The sequence below is a fragment of the Microcaecilia unicolor genome, chromosome 2 (assembly GCF_901765095.1).
Source record: "Microcaecilia unicolor chromosome 2, aMicUni1.1, whole genome shotgun sequence".
Taxonomy (NCBI): domain Eukaryota; kingdom Metazoa; phylum Chordata; class Amphibia; order Gymnophiona; family Siphonopidae; genus Microcaecilia; species Microcaecilia unicolor.
This window is the reverse complement of record NC_044032.1, coordinates 512939656-512965574: the sequence shown is the minus strand read 5'-3', so window position 1 is coordinate 512965574 and position 25919 is coordinate 512939656. Positions and strand designations below refer to the sequence as shown.

Here is a 25919-nt window from a genome sequence, read left to right as displayed (position 1 = left end):
ACATGCAGTTTTTCCACAAACCGCAACTTATATGATTTCCACTGGGCCACCCTTTCCTCGACTCTCCCCAGCCCCTTCTCCCAGTTGATCGTATCATAGTCCTGTCTGCCTACCCAGAGACCCAGGATCCGTACTTCATCCCTTGCTACTGGGTACTGACTGGGAAGTTTGAAAGCTGGTCTGCCCTGTCCTACCCAAATTGCGGAGCTCTTTTCCTGGTTTATCTGGGCCCCCGCAGCCTGTGTGTATTCTGCCATCCAGGTCTGAACTCGCTCGGCTTCCTCCTTGCTACTGATTACTACTGTGACATCATCTGCGTAGGCGACACATCGCCATGTGTGTGAACCCAAAGAGATGCCCTCTAGTTGACCGCTAAACCCTCCACTCAACCTTCTGAGGAAAGGATCTAAGGAAAGGACGTACAGCAAGGGGCTGAGGGGACACCCCTGCCGTACCCCTGACCTCACTGCAAAGCTCTTGCCCACCCAACCATTTATTAGAGTGCTACTCCTTGCATTGCGATACAAAGTCTGGATCCACCCTATAAACTGGTCGGGTATCCCATAGCACCGAAGCACTAGCCATAGGTACTCCTGGGACACCCTGTCAAAAGCCTTAGACTGATCAAGGGTCAGCAAATACTTTCCCTTTGTCCCACCTTGACTCCTTTCCACTATTTCACGGATGGTACAAACTGCTTCCACTGCCCCTTTCCCCTTCACCGAGCAAAACTGTGCTGAGGACAAGAGACCACCCACTGCCCCAGCCAGGCGGTTGTAAATAATCCTGGCCATTATTTTCCTATCTACATTCAGAAGACTTATGGGTCTCCAGTTCTCGATAAGTTCCAGATTTCCCTTCTTTGCGAGGAGAACCAAAATAGAACACTGCTGTGAAGGGGCCAAACGCCCGTTCTGCAAACAATTATTAAAAATTGCAGCTAACACTGGAATCAGGACCACACGGAATTTTTTGTAGAACTCTGGGGTCAGCCCATCGGGACCCGGAGTTGTACGTGCTGATAGCGTATCAATAGCATCATCTACCTCTCCTGTGGTAATGGGCCTAAGCAGTTGTTCCATCTCCCCCTCCGAAACCTTTTCCAAGCCTGGGGCACTCTGCACGTATGATAGCATGAAGTTAGAAACCAAGCTCTCTTTCCCCCACAATTGGGTGTAAAACCGAATGACCCTGGCCTCGATTGAACGTTGGTTCGTCAATCGCTGCCCTGCTTCATCTCTCATAGCATAAATGACCTTGTGTCCTACTGCTACCTTGCAATTCTGGAAAGGATCCGGGGAATACCGATGCCCATATTCCCTTTCCAGAAGCAAAGCAGCGTATCGATCATATTGCAACAGCCTCAACTGGGCCTGCAAAGCTTCTATCTCTCCCTTCTCTAGATGGTTGGAGACCGCGTGGTCCAATTGCTTACGAAGACGACAGCACTGTGCCTGTAACCCCAGACTCTGCTTCCTGGCTAGGGACCGGAAAAGGGCCTTGACTCGCCCCTTTACCATGTCCCACCAGGCTCCCTTATCATCCATCACCTCCCATAGTGTTTCTTGGTCTGCTAAAAAACCCTCAAATATTTGTCTGTTTTCCTCTACTTCTAATAACTTTGCACTCAGTTTCCAAAATCCTGGGCCTTTCTGCGCCCCTTCGCATATTGTTAAGACTGTGGAAACTAAGGCATGATCTGAATATTCCGTCCATCTATTCGGCTGCCCCTGAAACTTAGCCAACCCGCCTACAAAGAGCCAGTCAATACGGCTCTCCGTGTCTCCCCTTCTAAAAGTGAACCCCTTCCCTCCCGCCACCTCCAGTCTTGCCTGTTTTACAATTGCTGCCAGCTGGAGGCTGTCATAACCCACCTGACGCCTGGACCCCTTTCTATCTGCTTGCTGTAAGACCATATTAAAGTCTCCTCCAAATACCACCAATTTGCTTGTATATAAATACGGTTTCACCCGGAGCAACAGCTGCTTGCGTTCCCAACTAATCTGGGGCCCATAAAAGTTAATGATTCGCACTGCTACCCCTCTAATGAAAACGTCTAAGACAACACACCTCCCTATCTCCACCTCTATTTCCCTCGTAATCTCCACTTCTCGGGTGGCAAAAAGAATAGCCACCCCTGCGCATCTTTCTTTGGCCAGAGACCAGAATGAGGGCCCCCCTTTCCAATCTCTCTTGGCCCGGTGCAGGAGCTGCAAAGAATCCAAATGAGTCTCCTGCAACAGGATGCAGTCTACCTTGCACTGGGTCAAATCGCTAAAGGCGACAAATCTAGTTCTCTCTGCCTTTATGCTGGCTACATTCAGAGTTGCAAAGATTAAGGACAAGGCAGCCATGGTTTATTTCTTAAATTTCTTACCCCTCCTCATCTCTTCACCGCAATCCCTCTTCACAGATATTCCTGCCCCCATCATTTCTTCAGGATCCTCTATAATTTCTTCTAATTCCAAATCCTCCCACTCTGAGTCATCTTCCCCGGCTTTCTTTCTACCCTTTTTTTTCTTGGTTTCCTCTGGACCAGCCCTTTCCCCTTTCATCCCTTCCTTACCCTCCTCTATTTCCTGCATGAGGCCCTTCGTTAAACTAGTAGGATGTGATGTTAGACTTGGGGGTAACACTGCTGGCTCCTCTCTGTTAAGTCTTTCAGATGATTCATTCCTTGCTCCCCTCCCCTCCCTCCTCTTCTCCTCCAAAACCTCCCTTTGGGGTGGATTCATCTCAAGATCACCCTCTCCTTCACCTGAAACCTGAAACACTGCATATCGATTACTCTGGCTCTTCTCCAGAATATCTGTTCTCCCCGCTCGGGCTAGCCCCCTCCCCTCCTTCCTCCGACCCCCCTTCCCTCCATGTTTCCCTACCAGGGTCCATGCTTCCCCTTCTTCTCCCCCCTTCTCCCCACCTCCTTCTTCCATCCTTTCACAAATACCCCTTCTTTGAATGTGATCCAAACCTGATGCCCTTTTCTCCCCCTTTCCCTTTCCCTTAGTGCCTGCCTCTGTATGAATAGTGGTATTTGATTTATCCATTAATCCCTTTAATGCTTCCCGCTTCTGTCCTTGTATCCTTGTAGTTTCTGCTTGTGCCCCTTCCTCCCCCCTCCTCTCTTCCTCTACCTGATTGTGCGATGCTTGTGGGCACTTGCTAAAAGGGTGCCCCAAGCCTCCACACAGGTTACAGCGTATGGTAGTGCAGTCGCTGGTGTCATGATCTGCACTACCACATCGCGAGCACTTTAACACTGTACATGACATGCTTAAGTGACGGAAAGATCCGCACCTGTAGCACTGTCTGGGTTGTCCTGCATAAAAGCATTGAATTCGATCCCTTCCAATGTATGCGGCTGAAGGTATATGTTGGGTGACATAGCCTGCCTGTTTTAATTTTACAAGGGCACTCCACCCCCCCGCCCACACACGACTCTGGTCTGGTATTTTGCTTAATGGGGTCCTAATTTCGGCATACCGTCCCAACCAGTATGACAGGTCTGCAGCCATAAGAGATTCATTACGTACCAAAATGGTAATCTGGACTGCGTCCTGTCTACTGATGGGGACAGCCTTAAAATCCACCCATCTACCCTGATGCTGCACCTCTGTGTACTTTTCCCAAAACAGGTCCAAACCTCGCCCTGTTAAGAAACTAATATCATATTCAGGGATTCCCACAGGGTGTATGCATGCATACAAATCTTCAGGGATAAAGCCAAGGGAGAATACCATTCTTAAAACAACCTCTCTAGGTGGTGCTACCCCTGTGCCCACCCAACGCAGCTGGACAACATTTCGACGTTTTGGGGTAACACCGCTCCCGGGACCCCGCAACGGACCAGAAAATGGATTTCCCCTTGTCTCCATGTCTGACTCCTGCCTCCCCTCCTCCTTCCCTGTCTCTGCCCCTCCTCCCCGTACTACTGCTGCAAAGGATAAAGGGGCTGATACCAGTATGCTCCCCCCTTCCCCACTCCCTTCCTGCCTTCCTCCCCTCCCCCTCTCTTCCCCTCCCTCCTCTCCCATGTCCACTAACCCCACTATGTTCAGTTCACTTGTGCTGTTTCTGTCTCTTCCCCCTCTGCAATATTCTACTTCCAGTCCTTTGCCAGTTGCTGCTGTTCCCAACCAGCACTCGTTCCCTTGCTCTGCAACTGTCCCACTCAGACCAGGTCTGGGATCTGTCTCCTCTTGTAGCTGACACTCTCCTCCATGCACTTTCTCTGTTTCTGACACTGTCATACTCAGTCTGAGTCTTGGCTCCGCCTCCTGGTGCAGCTGACACTCTCCTTCATGTACTCTCTCTGTATCTGGCACTGTCTTACTCAGTCTGGGTCTTGGCTCTGCCTCCTGGTGCAGCTGACACTCTCCTCCATGCTCTGTCTTACTGGGTCTGGGACTTGGCTCCGCCCCCTGGTGCAACTGACACTCTCCTTCATGTACTCTCTCTGTATCTGGCAATGTCTTACTCAGTCTGGGTCTTGGCTCCACCTCCTGGTGCAGCTGACACTCTCCTCCATGCCCTGTCTCACTCGATCTGGGTCTTGGCTCCGCCTCCTGGTGCAGCTGACACTCTCCACAATTCTCTCTCTCCTTTCTGGGACTCCTGCTTTGATGGGCATGAGTTTCTGAGAAGCTCCCTTCTGCTCTTTCTTCTTGTTTCTGAGTGGCAGAATCTATTGGGAGCCCCTGCCTGTCACTGAGCTTCCCCCATGATGTCATCAGCACTTCTGATTGAGATTGGATGGCAGCTCTTGGACAGCCCTGCTCAGAGGTCTGCCCTATCAATTCTGTCCATGAGTGACTGTGGTGTTCCCACGATGTTCCCGCCCTCTGTCCACCATATTTGCTCTCAGCTTCTTCCATCTCTTGTAGTACTCCACTACTCCATTCCTGTACTTTCCCATCCTCTTTAGTCTCTGTCTCCATCTGCAAAACCCCTTGTTTTTGCTCTACTTTCCCTCCCGTTGTTCCTGGTAACTTCTGTACTTGCTCAGTGTGTAGTGATTCTTCTCCTACCTCAGCATTCAAACTGTTCTGATTCTCCTCAGCATTCAAACTGTTCTGATTCTCCAGGCTGTCTTTCTTCTCTGTCTCTCCCAGCAAACCTGAGCTCTTCTCTGTGGGTTCGGCTATGCCCTGCCAGCTCTCTAAGTATAAGGGACGTTTTTGAATTTTTTTCAGTTTCATAGCTCTTTTGTGTTCCAAACTTGCCAGGCTCTCTTGCTGCATGCAGTGCTGGAGCCCCTCCTTATCCACAGTACCTGCCACAACTGGACTAGGAGCCTCTGTTCTACAAGGCTGGTAAGTGGATGGAGCACCTAGCTCTTGGGAATCCTGTAGGAAATAAAATACTGGTGATAACTGGGAATTATTTGTGTCAGTCTTGTCTTTCCCTCCTTCTGGCTGCTGCTGTTTCTCTTCCCCTGCTGTCCCTTCCAGCATAGCCTCTGGGGTGTCTGGAACCACGGAGTCCTGTGTGTCTCTGGGTTCTGCTTCCTGCTGGATCTGGGACTGCGTCTGGGTCTGCTGCATGCGTTCCCTGTTCAGGAAAACCTCACGAAGGGGATTATCTCTGCAGTTCTTTAGTTTTTGCAGCTGCCTTTGTTTTGCTGTAAGCCGCTTCTGGAGTGCTTCAACTCCCTTAACATACTTGTCTCGTGGGCCAGTGGAAGCCAGGTTACACATAGTTTTTGCTAGCTTCAGCCGCTTCCTCAGTACCTCTATTTCACCTTCTACTCGATTCATTTTCTTCACTGATCTAATTACCTCTTCAGGAGTCATATGCTGGGCCTCTTTCTTCTGCCAGGCCCTAGGCCTGGATTCCTTCTCCTCCTCTTCTTCCTCACTAACGTCCTCTTCAGACTCTCCGCTATTCTCTTCCACCACCTCTCCTCTGATACTGGATGCAGAGAACCCTGCTCTGGAACCCGGGCCCTGCCTTCTTGCCCCCTGTTCTTCACCCAGCTTAGGAATGTTATGGCCAGGACTTACAGTCAGGGTGAGCTGGCTCCTCAGCAAGCGCTGCTGGGCTCTGGTCCTTCCTCCGTCCACAGGCCTGGGCTCTCCTGGTTCTCCTGGTTGCATGCTTGGGGCTTGGGTGGAGGAAGCCTCCCCTTCATAGTGTTTCTCAGCTCCAAGTGTGCTAGGCCTTTCAGCCTGGGGCCCTCCTGCAGGGGGGCCCCCTCCCCTCTGCATTGTTCAGCAGCCACAGGGTACAGCAGCTCTCCTTTCAGCACCTCTTCACCACAGGTCTGTACTCTGTGTGTGTGTGTGTGTGTGTGTGTGTGTGTGTGTTTGTGTGTGTGTGGCAGCAGTGGGGGGTGTACGTGGCAGGGGAAATGGCAGGAGGTGGGTGTGTGCCTCTTGGAATATAGGCTTTCTATCCCTCTCCCCTTCTACTCTTCTGCATCCACTTGCTCTCTTTTTCTCAACCTCCCACCCCTCACATTCTCTCTCCTCAACCCCCATTCACCTCATTCTATCATCCTGTCCCCAACCCTACACTCTCCCTGCTGTTCCCTTTCCCTCAATTATCCTTCCCTTTTATCCCCCCAAGTTCTCCTCTCTCCACTTCTGTGATGCACCTTGTCCTTCTTTCCCCCCTCTTACCCCCACCCACCTCCACTCCCACCTCCACTCCTCCCTCCCCCCCCCCCCCCCCCCATCCACCTCCACTCATGAATTCTTATCTTCATCTGCTAGTGGGAGATGTATCCCACCAGAAGACTACAGAGGTTTTTAACAACAGGCATAACCTTTCTTATCAACTGGGAATTGACTCCTCAAGACAGACAGCACAGCTTATAGTCACAACTGTGTTTTTCTTCTTTTCTTTTGGCATTGAGAAGTAGGTCCCTAGCAGCGGCATCTCATCATCATGGCCATGGCCTTGCTTATCTTCTGCCACTGGAGTTTGGAACCCTGGTGGCAATGCCTTCACATGCTACAACAGTTGACCATTCTCAACTTCTACACCTAGGGTTGGGTCACCAGCAGTGGCCACCTCTACATTTCTTAACCACAGCTACAGCCCTTATCTTCATCCATCGTGCTGTTGGATCCCCAGAAGCAGAAAGAACAGCTCATAGCCTGCTTTACTTGTGCCAACTGTCTCCATTGATACCATTCCGCTACCATGGCTCTTCTTTTTTTGTGCTATGGGTGTTGGGTTCCCCATAGCACCAACTTCTCTTCTGGTGGCCTGATTTCACTGCCATATCATTGATGTTTTTCCCATGCTCCTTGGCCTATTGTTGAAACATAGGTATGTTTGTGAAACTACCAGTAAACCTATGCAAATAGGTGGAGAGACCAACAGCTGGACTGATGAATGTACCCTTCCCAACAGGACTACTGGTTAAGCAAAACACGCTTAAAAACATATTTACTGGGCTTAGTTAATTTTACCTCTCTTTTGGTAAATTAATAAAATCTGATTATCAATCACAGTACCAAAAAAAAGCCCCTTTCCCTCAGTAATACATAGAAATCAAACAAAATAAAACATGGAAAAGAAAATAAGATGATACCTTTTTTATTGGACATAACTTAATACATTTCTTGATTAGCTTTCGAAGGTTGCCCTTCTTCCTCAGATCGGAAATAAGCAAAATGTGCTAGCTGACCGTGTATATAAGTGAAAACATTCAAGCATTACTATGACAGTCTGACAGGGTGGGAGGAGGGGGGTGGGTAGGAAGTATGCATGGGGACATGAAAGCATATCATTGATATTCTAACTTCCTACCCACCCCCCTCCTCCCACCCTGTCAGACTGTCATAGTAATGCTTGAATGTTTTCACTTATATACACGGTCAGCTAGCACATTTGCTTATTTCCGATCTCAGGAAGAAGGGCAACCTTCGAAAGCTAATCAAGAAATGTATTAAGTTATGTCCAATAAAAAAGGTATCATCTTATTTTCTTTTCCATGTTTTATTTTGTTTGATTTCTATTGATAACCTTAAGATTGGACTAACACGGCAACCACACTCCTCTACCTCAGTAATACATAAATTGGCTCCCACTTCTTGATTATGATTATAAATAAATAAATAAACTTTGGCATTTTAGGAGTAGAATGCATTAAAATAATCTGTACAAACTTCTGCACTTCATCCGAAAGGATTGTTTCAGATTCTACAGTTGCCAAAAGGCTCAGATCTGAAAACCTGCTGCTTCTGAGACTTTTTAACAGAAATATTTTACTAGACACTAAAAGGGCAATTTTATAAAACCTAGGCCCAGATGCACTAAACCTTAACGACCCTTTAACGAAGAAATTCATAACCGTTGCATGCATTAAAGGCTTTTTTCCGACGAAGCAAGCAGCTAATGAAAACGGAATACAAACGAGTAACTACCATTGTAATGTGGATGATTCGGGATGCACTAACAATACCGAGGATTACACCGAATCATTTACCGCGACATATTTAACGTATGGTCAGAGCAGTCATAAAGGCCAGAGCTGTCATCTCCCCGCTTCCCCCTGCACCATAAAAGCCCAAGCTGGCATGTTTAAAAACAAAAGTGAGATAAACAACACCTCCCCGCTCTTTCCTGCCCCGAAGACGTCACTAGACCACCAGGGAAGATGGTAAGGAAGGGGAGGGGAGGGGAGAGCCACGGCGCCAATGGATTGCGCAACCGCACACACGCCCTCCCGTACGCAAACCGGACAAACGTGCGTGCGGGCAAAACCCGCCGGACGCCCCGGACATGCCCTCAAAAAGAGGACATATCCGGGGAAATCCGGACGAATGTTAACCCTAAACCTACGTAGGTTTAATACATCTGTGTTGACGTTTGTGGCTCTGCGCATGTTTTAGGAGCCGATTACTGACGGGGATTATGAATCTGTAATGCATTGTACTTTACAATACCGCACCAAACATGTGCGACTTGTTTTTTTGGTGCATTCTTCGTGTTTTCAAATTCGGTAAGCACTTTTACGTTTTAGATTTTTTTTTACGTTTGGTTGATGCATCTGGGCCCTAGTGTCAGCATTACCTTATGCTGTGCAAGGCCCTAAGAGTTAGCCTAACAGAGGCTTCAGGGCCTACTCTATGTTAGCCAAAGACCTCTGGAACAGGAGCTCTGACATTCCCCTCCCCACCCACCCCCCAAGTCTGACCCCTGGGAATGACAGGGAAAGACTTGTGCTTCCGAGAAATATAACATCAGAATCTGCACAGGAAAACAATAGAAATAAAACCACTGTCTCCATAAGAATCCTGAATTTGTAGCTGGAATTCTGTAAGAGAAAGAAAAAAAAACAACCAACTCAATCACATTAATTTACAGAATCACATGGCTCTGCTGTTCTGCCTATTTCATTCGTAGGATATTCCTTCATTCCCAGGTTCCTTCACACATTCTTATAAACTGGAATGCTGGCAGAGTGCAGACCGACACGCTTAGCTTTAATCTACAAAAATAAGCACATCTTCTTAATTAAATCAGAGTACAATTGTGTTTCAGTTTCAGCTCATTTTTTCTGCTAGGTGTAGAAATCTGTTTTATACTCCAGTGAGAGTTATTGAGAAGATTATTTCATCCTCAGGGTTCACCAGTGCAAATCTTTTTCATATTTCTGTCCAGCCCACACTAAATGTCTACCACCTGGATCCCACTGCAATCTGTAGATTGGACACTGCTGTTGTTTAGCTGTCTGTTTCTCCTGAGCAGCCTTGAGGTCACTCTTTGCTTTGTCTAATTGTAGCTGCCTGTCTTGGTCCCACTTCAAGTTTCCTGCTTTAATTCATCTCTCTGTGCTTTGAGCTCATGAAAAGGAATATAACCAGAGGAATCTCTAAAATTCCTTTGCCATGCCCTCTCCAGGGTGACTGTCCTCTGTTCCCTTTGTCTGGGTTTTTGTGTATTGGGGTGATCCCTCTGCTTGCCATTTCCAAGCTTCTGAAACAGAAATTATCTGGGAAGGCTGAGTTTTTCACACCGCCCCAATTCTCAGTATTAAAGTGTCAAAAGGTGTTGCTTTAGGGTCCTTTGAAAATATCAGGTGTTTAGTAATTTCAGGGGATAGTAATTCTAACAGAAACTCCTTATGTTGACTCTGACCATAATCTTCTTTATTAGGCCAACAGTTCTCTTCTATAAGGACTGCTTCCAGTACCCATACTCTCTGTATGCAAACTGGTCTAGAGTATCATTTGGCAAAGTTGAAAGAGCTCTGAAGGCTTGCATTGGAGTACAGCGGAATAGCTGTTCAATACCCCTTTTCACCAACTGGTAGGGGTGAGTGAGAGAGCCAATTTTATAAAAGTGTGGTCCCAACGCTAGATGCATAAGCCTGTCAAAATCTGAATTTTCCCTCTTATGCTTTCCTAGACCCCAGTGAATCAGAATATCAGTGGCCCATTTACACCATTCATTTACATTAAAAGGCATAGGGCTGGCTTTCTCTACTATCTGTTCAATGTCACTATCCTTTAATGAACTTGTTGTATCACTTTTAATGGTGCTCTGAGTTCTGTGCTGGATTCAAGTTCTGGGTTTTCAGCATTATCCCTAGGGCTCTGGTTATTGCTTGTGCCTGGCAGGGAAGAATTATTACAATGACTTTTTCCTCTGTACTTATCTGATTACTGTCTTCAGATTTCCCATTTTGTTTCCCTTTTCTCTGTCCAGCCATACACACTTATGTGTTCTTTTGCTGCTCTATAAATTGGACGCATGGCTTATAGGGCATATCATAGACAGGGGGGCTGAAGGGGAAATAGTATGGGCTGACCAGGGCATAGAATTAATCTGTTCCTGTGAAGCCAGTTTTCTTTTTAAATGTTTTAATTCTGTCTTAGCCTCTTCCAATTGTTCATTAACATACATATAACCAGGAGTTGGCTGCCTGCACAATTTGCATATGTTGCATAGATATACAACTCTGTGCCTCATCTAAGTCCCCAGTCAGTTGTGTGCGCTAAATATCAAGTTCAGTATTGATCTGTTTCATACTAAGCAGCCAGAGAATTGTTAGAGCATTTAGAGTTAGTCAGATATCAGAGCACATGCCTTCACCAAGATATATACTGACCAGGAAAATCAGAAATAAAGGTTTACAGTGACAGTTGGGTTATCAGGGAAAGATGTGTGGTGTATTAAATGAGGGACTATTTCACTTAGTACTACTTCCAAAACAAAGTTGGAAGATCTTTTAGTCTGTTCTTAGCAACTCAAACACTGGACACAATGATTATGACTTTTAATCCACCCTAACAAGTCTATAAGTACAAATCAGAAAATCAAGCCACTACATGCAATGTTACTAGGTGAAAAATAAAAACCTGGATTATTACAGAGCCTTTTGACAATGAAAATCTCACCATGTAAAGTCACTCTGCCTGGCTACAGTCAGAGTCTTTTCATCAGGTCACTTGTCATCCAGCCTATAAGAGGTTCACTAACCTGCTTATAATCGAACGAGAAAAACGCCCAAGTTCCGACCTAAATCGGGAGATGGACGTTTATCTCACAAAAATGAATAAAGCGGTATAATCGAAAGCCGATTTTGGACGTTTTCAACTGCACTCCGTCGCGGATGCGGACAAAGTTGATGGGGGCGTGTCAGAGGTGTGGCGAAGGCGGAACTGGGGCGTGGCTATCTGCCGAACAAAGATGGGCGCATTTCACCGATAATGGGAAAAAAGTATGCGTTTTTAGCTAGAATTTAGGACACTTTTCCTGGACCCTGTTTTTTCACGAATAAGGCCCCAAAAGTGCCCTAAATGACCAGATGACCACTGGAGGGAATCGGGGATGACCTCCCCTGACTCCCCAAGTGGTCACTAACCCCCTCCCACCACAAAAAAATGATGTTTCACAACTTTTTATTTTCACCCTCAAATGTCATACCCGGCTCCCTGGCAGCAGTATGCAGGTCACTGGAGGAGTTGTTAGGGGGTGCAGTGGACTTCAGGCAGGTGGACCCAGGCCCATCCCCCCTACCTGTTACAATTGTGCTGCTTAATGCTTATTAGTCGTCCAACCCCCCCAAACCCACTGTACCCACATGTAGGTGCCCCCCTTCACCCCTTAGGGCTATAGTAATGGTGTAGACTTGTGGGCAGTGGGTTTTGAGGGGGATTTGGGGGGCTCAACACACAAGGGAAGGGTGCTATGCACCTGGGAGCTCTTTTACCTGTTTTTTTGGTTTTGTAAAAGTGCCCCCTAGGGTGCCCGGTTGATGTCCTGGCATGTGAGGGGGACCAGTGCACTACGAATCCTGGCCCCTCCCACGAATAAATGCCTTGGATTTATTCGTTTTTGAGCTGGGCGCTTTCATTTTCCATTATCGCTGAAAAACAAAAACGCCCAGCTCACACATTGTTGAATAAAACATGGGCGTCTATTTTTTTCGAAAATATGGTTCGGTCCGCCCCTTCACGGACCCGTTCTCGGAGATAAACGCCCATGGAGATAGGCGTTTTCGTTCAATTATGCCCCTCCATGTCTTTTGATTTTTTTTTTTCTGTCTCACCCTATCTGTAATCCACATGTTCATGGCTGCACAGGGACTTTTGATATAATCTCATCCTGTCTATGCAGTACACAATCTACCTAGTGTACAAAACAACAACAAAAGATTAAAGTGTACTTACCCCTAAGAAACTGAGACATAGCCCCCAAGCTGTTAGAGGTCTCCCCAGAGGTCAGATGTCAGCCTTTGGCTTGGTCTGGTTCTCTGGGTTCCTTCCATTTGGTCTGAAATTCACTTCTTAGGGGCAGGAGGGTTTGTAGCACAATAATCCAACACACAAAGGTACACTGGCAAAAGATATTTTATCTAGAAATAAGCTTAGGGCAAAAAGATAATACAGCACTGCTTCAGCGCACCTGAGTGAATAAATGTCTGTGCTGAGCAGGGGGCTGTGTGTGTGGAATAGATACAGGTAGGAGGGGGTGTGTGTGTGTGTGTGTGTGTTCTCTGGGGGTTTAAATACTGAATTCTTTTCTCACACACCGGCCTATGATATAATTTGGTTTGCTTTGATTCTATGTCTCCTGATTCACCAAGGAAGTGTGAATTCTTGTGAACTAGTAGCATATGGAGACAGTGGTTTTATTTCTATTGTTTTCCTGTGCAGATTCTGCTGTTGTTTTATTGGTCTGAAGCACTGGTGTTAGGAGACATCCTGTCTTTCCCTGACATTCCCAGGGGTCACACTGCTGTCCCAGAAGTCTTAGGCTGACACAGAGTAGGCCCTGAAGCCTCTGTTAAGCTAACTGTTAGGGCTTTGCACAGCGTAAGGTAATGCTGACCCCTAGGTGCTCACATTTACATGCAATATTGCACATATAAATGTTTAGAATACTGGTACGTACAAATATATGTACACATATACCTGCCTAATGGGCCAATGATCAGAAGCAAACGTGGGCACTAGGGGCCAATAGTGCCATACTAGCGACTGTGTTTGCTTCCACCCGATGATCAGTGCCTGTGAGTGCGTGTAATAACGCACTTGCTGGCTCTGAACGCTAATTGCATGCAAATGTATGTAAACAAGGGTCTCCCGCATTCATCCCTTATGATCAGCAGACCGCCCAGCACATCCCAGGATACACTGGGCAGGGCGGGAGTGCTAGTCCCTCCCTCCTCCAACTACTACCACCACTATGGAGAGGTAGGCTGCCGGGGTGGAGGGAGCAGATAGATAGTGGTCCCACTGGACCACCAGGCTTTTTTGTGTGATGTGGAGGAGTGGGAGTGGGAAGCTAGCGGTCCCACTGGACCACCAGGGTTTTTGTGCTTTAGGGGAGGGGCCTGGAAGTCCACCAGTCCTCCAGGTCTTGTGTTTGGGGGGGGGGGGGGGCGGGCTTAGGTTTGACAGGTCCAGAAGAAAATCCCAGATCTGTCAAACCTCTTCTGCTGTTTGACAGATCCAAGTTTTTGACAGCCCGGACCTGTCAAACAACTTCTGCGGGAGGATTGTGCTTTGGCCGCATGCCCAGGCACAATCCTCCCACATAAGTACCCCTATGATCAGAGCTAATTTGCATGCTATTAGCTTTGATCAAAGGGGCATTATAGCCCCATGGTGTTCCAGTGCTATTTTTAGAGCATTGTTTGGAACAGCGTGGGGCTTCTGATCATCAGCCCATAAGTGCTACCAGGGCATCTAAGCTCTATTCTGCAAATACCTGCTTAACTTACATAGTGCGTGTTTCCAAGGGGGCATACACAGGGTGCAGCATGGGTAGGGCTCCTACTTACATGCGTAATGTACAGACTACTAAAAGTTATGCATATCCTTGACGCATTTAGGCACCTGCATTTTACAACAGCTGTATGGTATACTGGATTATACTAGTATTCTATAATAGAAATTAGTTGCCTAAGTTCCATTATCGAATAGGCTCCTACCGCACATCCTTGGGGATGACTATATGGAGGCATTCAGTTGTAGAAATGCCTCAATCCACTGTTACAGTAAAGATAAATAATCAGGTAATATTTAAATTCATGTTATTCAGTCTAACTTACTGTGGAAGTATGTAAGGTTCTAATGCAATTATTTTCTTCTCCAGAAAATAGTTTTTTATTTCAGAGAGAGAATTGTCATTCATTGCCATTTCCTATAAAACAGACAAGACAAAGTTATTTATCACTAATGGATGTTCTCCATAGACTGCAGGATAAAAATTGTCACATATGTTTACCTGCTAAATCTAAAAGGGGCTAAAAATAGAAGGCTTTACTGCTCATTCACTGCTAATAATTCACTAATAATAATTCACTTCTCCTCCACTGCTAACTCCAGACTCCGTTCCTTTTATCTTGCTGCACCACATGCCTGGAATAGACTTCCTGAGCCGGTACGTCAAGCTCCACCTCTGGCCGTCTTCAAATCTAAGCTAAAAGTCCACCTTTTGATGCTGCTTTTAACTCCTAACCCTTACTCACTTGTTCACTACCCTTATTTTATCATCCCCACCTTAGTATTTCCCTTCTCTTATTTGCCCTGTTTGTCCTAATTAGATTGTAAGCTCTGTCGAGCAGGGACTGTCTCTTTATGTTCAAGTGTACGGCGCTGTGTACATCTAGTAGCGCTACAGAAATGATAAGTAGTAGTAGTAATAATACACAACCACAAGCCATGAGGTTCCTTAGTCATATATTGGAGCTTTTAAAAAAAAAACCAAAACAAAACCTAAATTCCAAGGGGATACATGTCACTGAATTAACCTGCTGCCAAACAGAACACCAGCCATGCAGAAGCAGGAAGAATCGTCATATATGTGGGAACACTCAATATAAGGGTTGTCATGAAGTTCATTATCTATACTCTCTTTAATAAGGCTTCCTAAAACTGTCCTGGGGATGACACAACTAGTTGGATTTTCAGGATATCCACAATCCCCATAATTCTATAAACTTGTGTACACAATTTTACACTTAGTGCACAAAGTTGTACATGTAAGTTATAGAATGTTGCCAGCTACGGGTGTAACTTAATTGTATAAGTAGCTGCTAATTGGCCTTATTGGCTATAATTGGTGTTAATTTGTGCTAATTGGCACTAATTAGTAGTTATATGTATAACTACCCTTAGCCAGGATTCTAGAAATTGAACGTGCAAAGTTCATAGTGAAGAACTGCGAGAGGATGTGGACCTTGGAGGGGCATCAGCTGGTCAGGGGCGTGCCAAGCAGTTAAGAACACATACTACAGAGTACTAGCAGTTAGGCATGAGCATTTACACCAGCCATTGAGCACTGTGTAAGTGTTCACACCTAAAGTTAGGCACTTAACTGTGGAGTTACACTAGTATTCTAAAATGGCAATTATGTGTGTAATTGCCAATATAGAATTTATGTTTAGTGCACATCATCCCGGCACCTAACTTTGACTAACCTGTAGAGAATTACCTCCAATTAGTTTATTGTAGGTTATCTGTAGACTTGATAAACCACTTTTTCATACAAGGTACAACAAAGTGGTTTACAGTCTTCATAACAGACAGGGAGACAGTAAGACACTCACAAGCCAAAAAAGAGGTCAAGTGGACTCAGAACATAATCACAAGACAAGGTAGTAATGACAAGCAAGCTTAAATACAACAACAAAACAGATACTAACCCATGCAGAGATGTGAATAATTTTGAGATCATTTTGTAGACTTTGGAGAGCCAGTATATGCAAATACATCTCAGGCATATTCATTTTGTATATCTTTTCCCCAGAATAAACGCCTGTTTCCAAGTTCATAAGAGCCTAAGGAGTTAGATAGGAGCCCATCTGAATAGTGACACCCATATAAAGCTAAAACAGCAGTGGACAGGAAAAGTGGTGTGCTCTCTAAAGGAGAGGAGTGAGAGATGGAAAGTGTAGAATGTTTGGAGAAGAAAAACCAAAAAAGGGGAAGGAGAGTGTTATCAAAGCTTGTTATCAGAACTTAAAATATGTTTGCTTGTGTCTTCTTCAAGGATACTGTAACAAGTTGAAGTCAACTGCTATTTCAGTCAGATTGGAGTTCGGAATACAATCTATGTGTGCTATGGACTTATTGGTGGGAAGAGAGACAAGCAAGGCCTTAAGTTGCTTGAAAAGTGATGTGTAGTGAACACAGAGCAGGTAGTTAAGAGCCTTGGAGAAGTGTTTCCTTCCTGGTACCTTTGGGTATCAAACCAATAATCATTCTGTAGCATCATTAATCTAGTTCTACAACGCGGGATTTCACCAGACGTCTGGCTACATTAAGTACCTGAATATTGAAGTTAAGTGAACTCTACACTAATTGTAGTAGCATTGCTAAGGCTGGGAACTTTGCACATTCCCAACCACAACAAGGTGATGTTGCAGTCCTCCAGGATAGGCTCTGGGGAAAAAAAATTATATCTCCCCCACCCTAATGTACCCCTACCAGGCAGACAGAAATTAAATTACACAAATCCCCAAGAAACCCATTCCCAATTCTGATGCTGTGCCCCCTGTAAAAAAAAAAAAAACTGCTCCCCTTTTCAAATTCTTCAAAGTCTATGTATAAATCCTTAGTGTCTAGGGGGATCAGGAGCAAATCTTGCTCACTTTTGTCCCACTTGTGCCATTTCCAAAAATCCTACCTTGACCCTCACGTGTAGGTAGAGGAAAAACAGTATATGGAAGTAATTTAAATAGAGGGTGAGAACAGAGACTATATTACATGAGAAAGATAATGCTTCTGGTTTATAGCTCTACACTATATACTTTTGCTCAATATTTTTCTACTCAGGGTTGGTTCTAGACATGCTGGGACCCAGGGAAGAAATTAAGGAGGGAGCCCCCAATCCCCTTTCCTCCCTGACCCCTCCCTCGATATCCCCACCCATCATTACTACCATACATAAAACAACCTTAAATGACTTCTTCACACACAAAACACAGAACAAGGGATCATAAATTAGAAATATGAACACTAAAACAGAGCTAGGAATCCCAAGAAGTTAAACTCGGCAAGTACTGCAACACTGGAGAAATAAAAATAGAAATGCATTTCATTTTATACAGAACACAATCAGTGGCATAACCACAAAGGGGGGGGGAGGACTTAACCCCCCCCCCCAAAAAAAAAAAAATTAATATCTCCCTTGCTGTGGCTGGTGGGGCTCCCCAATCCTCACCAGCTGATGACCACCTCCTTCCCCTCCTCAGATCCACTGACCAGAACTCTCCAAGCTCTGTAGCTAGCAGCAGTATTTCAGAGCTGCTGCTGCCCCCCCCCCCCCCCCAACACCTGCTCGTCTTTCACACATTCATGAAATCTGAAAATGCGGGGTGGTGCTGGGGCAGTGGCAATTTGGAGATACTGCCACCAGCTGCAGAGCTTGATTTCTGGCTGCCAAACTGGAGAAGGAGGTCTTCGGTTCATGGGGCTTGGGGGACCCCTGCCAGCTCAAGTATTTATATTTTGCATTCAGGTGGGGAGAAAATTTGGTGCCTATCCATTTTGGGATCAAGTCCCCTCCCTCTCCCAAATCAGCCATCTGGCTATGCCACAGAATACAATCCAAAAACCATCTGTGATGCAAGCTAACATATTCCAGTTAATAAATTTAAAATAAAACACTTTTTTCTACCTTTGTTGTGTGGACATTTTGTTTTTCCATGATCTTGGTCCCAGTTTCTCTTTTTCTGCTTTCTTGTCTATCTTCTGCAAATTCTCTATCCAGTGTCTGCTGTCCATGTTTATTTTCTCTTCTCTCTTGCTCTATTCCCTCATTAACCTGTCTCTAACATAATGATTTTTCCCTTTCAGCCATTTCCTCTCTTTTTTTGCCTTTTCTGCATCTGTCCACTCAAATTTCACTTTCTCTCACACCCTTCTTCTTTTTAATTTTCAGTTACCTATCAATTTTCCATCTCCTCTCAGTCCCTAGCTCTCCCATTTCCCATCTCACTCTTTTCCCAGCCTTCCATTTCCTTCTATCTACTCCCCGTTACAACATTTCTACCTCATTACTCACTATTCACCTTTCACTCACCTTCTTGCCACCCCCCTTTGACTTCTCCCATATGGTTCTACCATTTCCAGAATCTCATCTCCCTCTCTCCACTCTTGTCAGGCAGTGAGACTGGGGTGTGCTACATCTCCCTGTCCCTTTCCCTCCACCCCCTAGCATCTTTCTGTCTCATCTTTCTTCCCTCCTGCCCCCCCCCCCCCATGGATCCATCTCTCCTCCTCTCTCTCCCTACCCCATGGTCCAACATTACTCCCTCTCTTTTCTGCTCTTCTTCCCTCCCCCTTGATTATTATTATTAGCATTAGCTACCAGACGCACGCAGCACTGAACACCTGACACAGTGAGACAGTCCCTGCTCAATAGAGCTTACAATCTAGAATACAGACAGACAAGACAATAAGGGTGAGGGAAGTACTGGGTGAGAAGGAACAAGGGGGAGGCAAATGAGTAGTGGCTAGGAGCCAAAAGCAGCAGTGAAAAGGTGGGTTTTCAGCATAGATTTGAAAACAGAGATGAAGCTAGACATATAGGCTTAGGAAGTTTATTCTAGGCATAAGGTGCCGCGAGAGAAAAGGAACAAAGCCTGGAGTTAGCAGTGGAGGAGAAGGGGGATGACAAGAGAGATTTGTCCAGCAAGCGAAGGTCACGGGGAGTAATGTAAGGAGAGATGAGAGTGGAGAGGTAGTAGGGGGCTGCAGAATGGATGCATTTAAAGGTCAGTAAGAGAAGTTTGAACTGTATACGGAAACGGACAGGGAGCCAGTGAAGTGACTTGAGGAGTGGGCTACTATGGGTATAATGATTTTGGAGGAAAATAAGCCGTGCTGCAGAATTTTGGACAGACCCGTGCTGCAGAATTTTGGACAGACTGGAGAGGAGAGAGATGACTGAGCGTAAGACCAGTAAGAAGTAAATTGCAATAATCCAAGCGAGAGGTGACAAGGGTGTGGATAAGGGTTTTGGCAGCGTATTCAGACAGGAAGGGGCAAATTTTGCTAATGTTATAGATAAAGAAACAACAGGTCTTGGCGATCTGTTGAATATGTGCAGAGAAGGAAAGAGAGGAATCAAAGATGACACCAAGATTACGAGCCGAGGAGACAGGGAGGATGTGAGAGCCATTAACAGAGATAGAGAATGGGGAAGAGGGGAGGTGGGTTTAGGGGGAAAAATGAGAAGTTCAGTTTTAGTCATGTTTAGCTTCAGATGGCGAAGAGACATCCAAGCAGCAATGTCAGACAAGCAGGATGAAATTTTGTCCTGGATTAAGGTTGAGATTTCAGGGGTGGAGATGTAGATCTGAGAATCATCCACGTAAAGATGGTACTAAAAGCCGTAGGATGAAATCAGGGTACCAAGGGAAGAGGTATAGATGGAAAAGAGGAGGGGGTCCAAGGACAGAACCCTGAGGCACACCAACTGTAAGCGGGATGGAAGTTGAAGAGGAACTGCCAGAGTGAACACTGAAAGTGCGAAGTGAGAGGCAGGAGGAGAACAAGGAAAGAACAGGACCCTGGAATCCAATCGAGGATAGCGTATCTAGGAGTATGGTGTAGTCAACAGTGTCGAAAGCAGCAGACAGGTCAAGAAGGATAAGGATAGAATAGAGATCTCTGGATTTAGCCAGCAGTAGGTCATTAGAGACTTTGGTAAGTGCAGTAGAGTGAAGAGGGCGGAAACCAGATTGGAGTGGGTCAAGAATAGGTTGAGAAGAAAGAAAGTCAAGACAACGGCGGTGAACGATGCGTTAAAGTAATTTGGAGAGGAAAGGGAGAAGGGAGATGGGGCGATAGTTGGAGGGACAGGTAGGGTCAAGTGAGGGTTTTTTAAGGAGTGGAGTGACAACAGCATGTTTGAAGGCCGTAGGAACAGTTGCAGTGGAGAGTGAAAGATTAAGGATGTGACAGATGACAGGAATGATAGTAGGAGAGGTAGTGTTAAGTAGATAAGTGGGGATGGGATCAGAGGAACAGGTAGTACATTTAGAGGAGGAAAGAAGAAGGGCAGTTTCCTCAGTAGAAACTTCAGAGAAGGAGGAAAAAGAGGGAGAGGAAGGAGAGTAGGGGGTGTGAACTAAGGGAGAGAGAGAGGTGGGGAGGGTTTGGATGAAAATTCAAGGTTAATCTTACGAATTTTATCGTGGAAGTGCTCAGCTAGGGTCTGAGGAGAAAGAGAAGGGGGAATTGGGGATGGAGGCACTTTGAGAAGAGAGTTCAGTGTGGCGAAGAGAAGTCGAGGGTTAGCACCAAAGGAATTTGTCAATTGGGTGAAGTAATCCTGTTTGGCCCATGAAAGGGCAGACTGGAAGGAGTTTAGCATGAATTTGAAATGAATGAAGTCAGCAAGGATGCAGGATTTAAGCCAAGAGCGTTCAGCACAGCGGGCACAGGACAAAGGTAGCGGATTTTAGAGGTCAGCCAAGGCTGGGGTTTGGTACACCTAGTAGGACGGGGCACGGAAGGGGCTAGAGTGTCCACAGCAGAGGAGAGGATAGTATTATAAGAAGAAACGGCTTCATTGACAGACTTAGATAGAGTGGTGGAAGAGAAAAGGTTAGAAACACAAGAGGACAGAGTAAGGGGGTCAATAGCTTGAAGATTCCTAGATGTGGGGGTTGAGATTGGGTGGGATTGGGGAAGAGGGTGCTTAAGTGTGAAGGTTATAGGTGATGGTCAGAAAGGGGGAGAACTGAGGAACAGAAGCTGGAGGGAAAGCAGTTAGAGGAGAGGATAAGGTCGAGACAGTGACCATTTTGGTGGGTGGGTGCAGAGGAGCACAGCTGAAGACTGAACGAGGACGTTAAGGCAAGGAATTGGGAAGCATAAGAGTCAGAGGAATCATCAGTATGGATGTTAAAGTCACCAAGGATGATGGAGGGGGATGTAGGATCATGAAAGACGGAAAGCCAGGCGTCAAAGTCAGTGAGAAAGGATGAAAGAGACTTATCAGGGGGTCGATAAATGACTGCCAGTCGGAGAGGCAGAGGAGTGAAAAGGCGGATGGAGTGGACTTCAAAGGACAAATAGCAGTGAGACTGGGGTGGAAGAAGAGGTTGGAATTTGCAGGAGGGAGAGAGTAGCAATCCAACACCACCATGGCAAAGGGCCGCAACAGAAGTAGAGTCATCAGGGGAGAGCCAAGTTTCAGTTAAGGCAAGTAGATGGAGGGAACGAGAAATGAAGAGGTAGGGAATGTAGGGAAGTTTATTGCAGATAGAGCGGACATTCCATAGGGCGCAAGAAAAGAGTAAGGAGTAAGGGGGAAGTAGAGGAATAGAGATGAGATTTGAGACGTCACAATGTGGCTTGCATAAGTAGGAAGAAGGCAGAAGGGGAGAAGCAGGATTGGGATTGATGTCACCAGCTGAGAGTAAGAGAAGGAGTAAAAGAGAGCAGAGGAGAGTAGGAGAGGTATGGCCACGAAGGCGTCAAAGGCGTGAGGTACTCGGGTAGAATGGGGAAGGCACAATGGAGGGAAGAAAGAGATGAAGATTAAAAGCTGAGAAGGAGGAAGGGGGTAAAAGAGAAGGTGAGGTGATGAAATCAATGGATGGGCAGTGAGTTCCTGAAATGGACAGTGGTAGGGGGTGAGGGAAAAGATTAGGAAGGGACAGGGCAAGGAAGAGAATGTGTATAGGGGCCATAAATAAAGTCTGAAGTACTTTCAGGTGCTAGGTGGGAACAGCAGTTGAACTTTCAGGTACTAAGACTTCTGTGGAGAGGTTGGAGGCAGAGAGCATTTCTATGCAGCAGTGTCTCACTCCCGGAAGCAATTACTGACTGTATTTGTATTTGGTAAGTAGGGGAAATAAAGTAACTGATTGCTTTCACAAGACGCAGCCTTGGTGTCTATTGTTCCTCCAAATTGTGGGTTGGTGGTACATAAAGATTTGAGAGGTTAAAACTGGTAATTGTGACTTTCTCTTGGTGAGTAATAAAATCTCTACCTTCACTTTCTCATATGTGTAGCCTTGTATTTTATCTCTCTAAAGCCATTATATTATACTAGTAAAAAAGGCCCGTGTCTTACTGTAATGAAACGGGCGCTAGCAAGGTTTTCCTGTGAGTGTGTATGTTTGATAGAGTGTGTGTGAGAGTGACTGTGTGATAGGGAGAGAGTGAATGTGTGAGTGTGTGTGTTTGACAGAGAGAGTGAGAAGAGTGTGACAGGGTTGATACTGCTTTAGTGGGAGTGGGTGGCAGGCGGTTTAGAGGTTGGTCAGTGTTGTTGTGGTGTGTGGGCTGTTTGTAAGAGTGCTGGGTTTTTTTGTAAGTTTTGAGGAGAGGTGCAACGAGTGTGTGTGAGGAACTGAGGGGTGGAGGGGTTACCATTGCTGGGGGGGTGGGGTGTCAGTGATTGAGTGTGTAATACATAGAGTGTGAGTGTCCATGTATCTATGTCCTGCATCAGTGTGTGTGTGAGTTTGGGGTGGGGGAGGGGTGTTAACTGGGATCCTGTATCAGTGAGTGTGTGTAACATAGAAAGTGTGATAGGGTTGCTGCTGCTTTATTGGTAGGGGGTGGCAGGGGGGTTGGAGGTTGTTTAGCGTTGCAGGGTTGGTAGGATTTTGCCTTAAAAACAATGACACTATTAAATGTATGCTGGACTGATCATTTACAGCAGCAATGTTGTTTTAAAAAAAAAAAAAACACCCTCTCGCTGGTGTAGAAAAAAAATAGCAGCTTCGGAGAAGGTAAAAGCCTTTTTTTCCCTTTTGGTTTGCAGACAACCAAGAGAAAACTGACTGAACTTAGGATCTGTGTGCATCACACTGAGCTTCAGAAGTATGAACTTCAGGAAGTCAAAGCTCTTTTATAATGCAAACAGCTCAAACAAATGAGCTGAAGACTCCAATCTACATTGTAAATCAGGGGAGCAGGCAGAAGGTGTGATGTAGGAGCATTGAAAGAGTTACCTGTGGAGTTAAATTCCTGGGGCAGCCAGGAAAAAATGTTTGCTTTGCTTCCTTCCTCTGCCCTGGACGTCATGAAGTTTTGACCTGAGGGCAGGGCAGACATTCATGGGATCTTACAACTACAAATTTAGAACCTTGAAATGTTGGAGGCTTCATTAGAATGTTGGGGTTGTGAATTATGTCTGGATGGGGCGTGGCTGAGGGCGGGTCTATGAGTGACAGTGAGTTGTGCTGACAACAGTGCAAACAGTGCAGGGCTTCAGTGTTTCCCTCCCACAGACTGAGCTTCAGAATGTTGGAGGTGAGAATTATTTATATAGATATGATAGTTTGGAGAGGTGGTGAAAATACTAAACACCACTGATCTTTCAACACTCCACAATACTAAGTAGTGGATATTTGGGACACTGGAGTGAGAGTGAAAAGACAGTGATAATCCTAGAGTGATAAGGGGAGCCCATTATTAATACCTAGTATGGCTAGTCTTATGTTTATTATGTCTTAATGAACCCCTGTATCTTCTAAACATGTGCACCATTCTTCATTGGCCACCACCAAGGAGAGGGTATAGAAACTTTTATAAATAAATAAAAGAAGGAAACTCAAGCTTTTTGTAACAAGACTAAAAGAATTGACGGAGAGAAGGAATTTATGAAGAACAGGTAGAGAGGTGTGGTAGCCGTGTTAGTCCACTCTTAAAGGTTATCAATAGAAATCAAACAAAATAAAACATGGAAAAGAAAATAAGATGATACCTTTTTTTTTGGACATAACTTAATACATTTCTTGATTAGCTTTCGAAGGTTGCCCTTCTTCGTCAGATCGGAAATAGGCAAATGTGGAAGCTGATAGTATATATAGGAGAAACATCAAAGCATTACTTTGACAGCCTGACAGGGTGGGAGGGTGGAAATGTGCATGGGGACATCAAAGCATTTCATTGATATTCTAACAGGATGGGAGTTGGTAGGTGAGAGGATAATAGAGAGAAAAAACACAAATCCTTATTAAGATAATAAACAGAGAAATACAACTTTATGGTTTATAGTGGGTTAGGAAACCCAGGTCTTTATTCAGTCCTGTCTGTTGGGTGTTAAAATATTCAATCATTCTTATTTCAAAGGTTTTATGTTCCTGTATTGTTTTAAAATTACCTTTCAGTATCCTTACTGTGAAATCACTGGTGCAGTGTTCTGGTCTTGAAAAGTGTTCGCCCACAGGGGTGGGGGCTTGACTGGCACCGGCTATTTTCATGTGGTGCCTGTGCAGGTTGAATCTTGTCTTGAGCATCTGGCCTGTTTCTCCAATATAGCATCCTTCGTTACATTTTTTACACTGAATGATATATACCACATTGGAAGATGAGCATGTAAAATAGTCCTTTATGTTGAATATTTTTCCCTTCCAAATGACTGTGGGGTCTTTTGAAATGTTTTGGCATAGCTTGCAGCTGGATGTGTTACAGGGAAACGGTAAAATTATGTATCATACCTGATAATTTTCTTTCCATTAATCATAGCTGATCAATCCATAGACTGGTGGGTTGTGTCCATCTACCAGCAGGTGGAGACAGAGAGCAAACTTTTGTCTCCCTATATGTGGTCATGTGCTGCCGGAAACTCCTCAGTATGTCGATATCAAAGCTTCATCCGCAGGACTCAGCACTTAGAGAATTACACCCACAAAGGGACACTCTGCCCAGCTCACCACCGCCGAAACGGGGGAGGGGAATTAACCCAGCTCATCCCCACACAAGTGGGGGAGGGGAATCCGTCCAGCTCATCCCCGCGGAGCGGGGGAGGGACACCACCCCGCCGATGCGGGGGGATCTGGCTTATCCTGCAACCGCAACCGCGGGAGGAGCTGACTGACCCCAACACCGCCGAAGCGGGAGGGGTACAAAGCTGCCCTACAGCCGCACGAAGCGGGAGGGAGTGCCGGCAGAATTTAAATCTCAATCTAGCCCCGTAAAACGGAGGGGAGAGGAATGCAGCAGCTCACTGTAACACAAACTCGTCTCAACTCTTGAAGAATCCAAGTGAAAAAAGAACTTGAACACGAAGTCCTTCTGAAGTAACTGAAGACTTAACTTGAACCTAAAATTCAACCAGAATATAAACAGTACAGATATCTGGGAGGGGCTATGGATTGATCAGCTATGATTAATGGAAAGAAAATTATCAGGTATGATACATAATTTTACCTTCCATATCATCAAGCTGATCAATCCATAGACTGGTGGGATGTACCGAAGCAGTACTCACCCAGGGCGGGACATTGAAATCCCTGACCGCAACACTGAAGCTCCAAACCGGGCCTCCGCCCGAGCAGCCACAGTCAAGCGGTAATGCTTGGAGAATGTATGGGCCGATGCCCAAGTTGCCGCCTTGCATATCTTTTCCAAGGAGACGGACCCGGCCTCTGCCATCGAGGCCGCCTGAGCTCTTGTGGAGTGAGCCTTCAGCTGGATAGGCGGCACCTTCCCCGCGGCCACCTAAGCCGCTGCAATGGCTTCCTTGACCCATCTTGCCAC

General features: G+C 45.8%; 1 protein-coding gene across 1 annotated transcript in view; it reads right to left on the bottom strand.

Moving 5' to 3' along the window:
* The window catches only part of LOC115461429, a 453017-nt gene that overhangs the window by 322866 nt on the left and 104232 nt on the right, over positions 1-25919 (bottom strand). The window contains exon 4 of the mRNA XM_030191224.1: positions 14516-14607. Coding sequence (XP_030047084.1) covers positions 14516-14607 — 92 coding nt within the window. The remainder of the gene's footprint in view (positions 1-14515; positions 14608-25919) is intronic.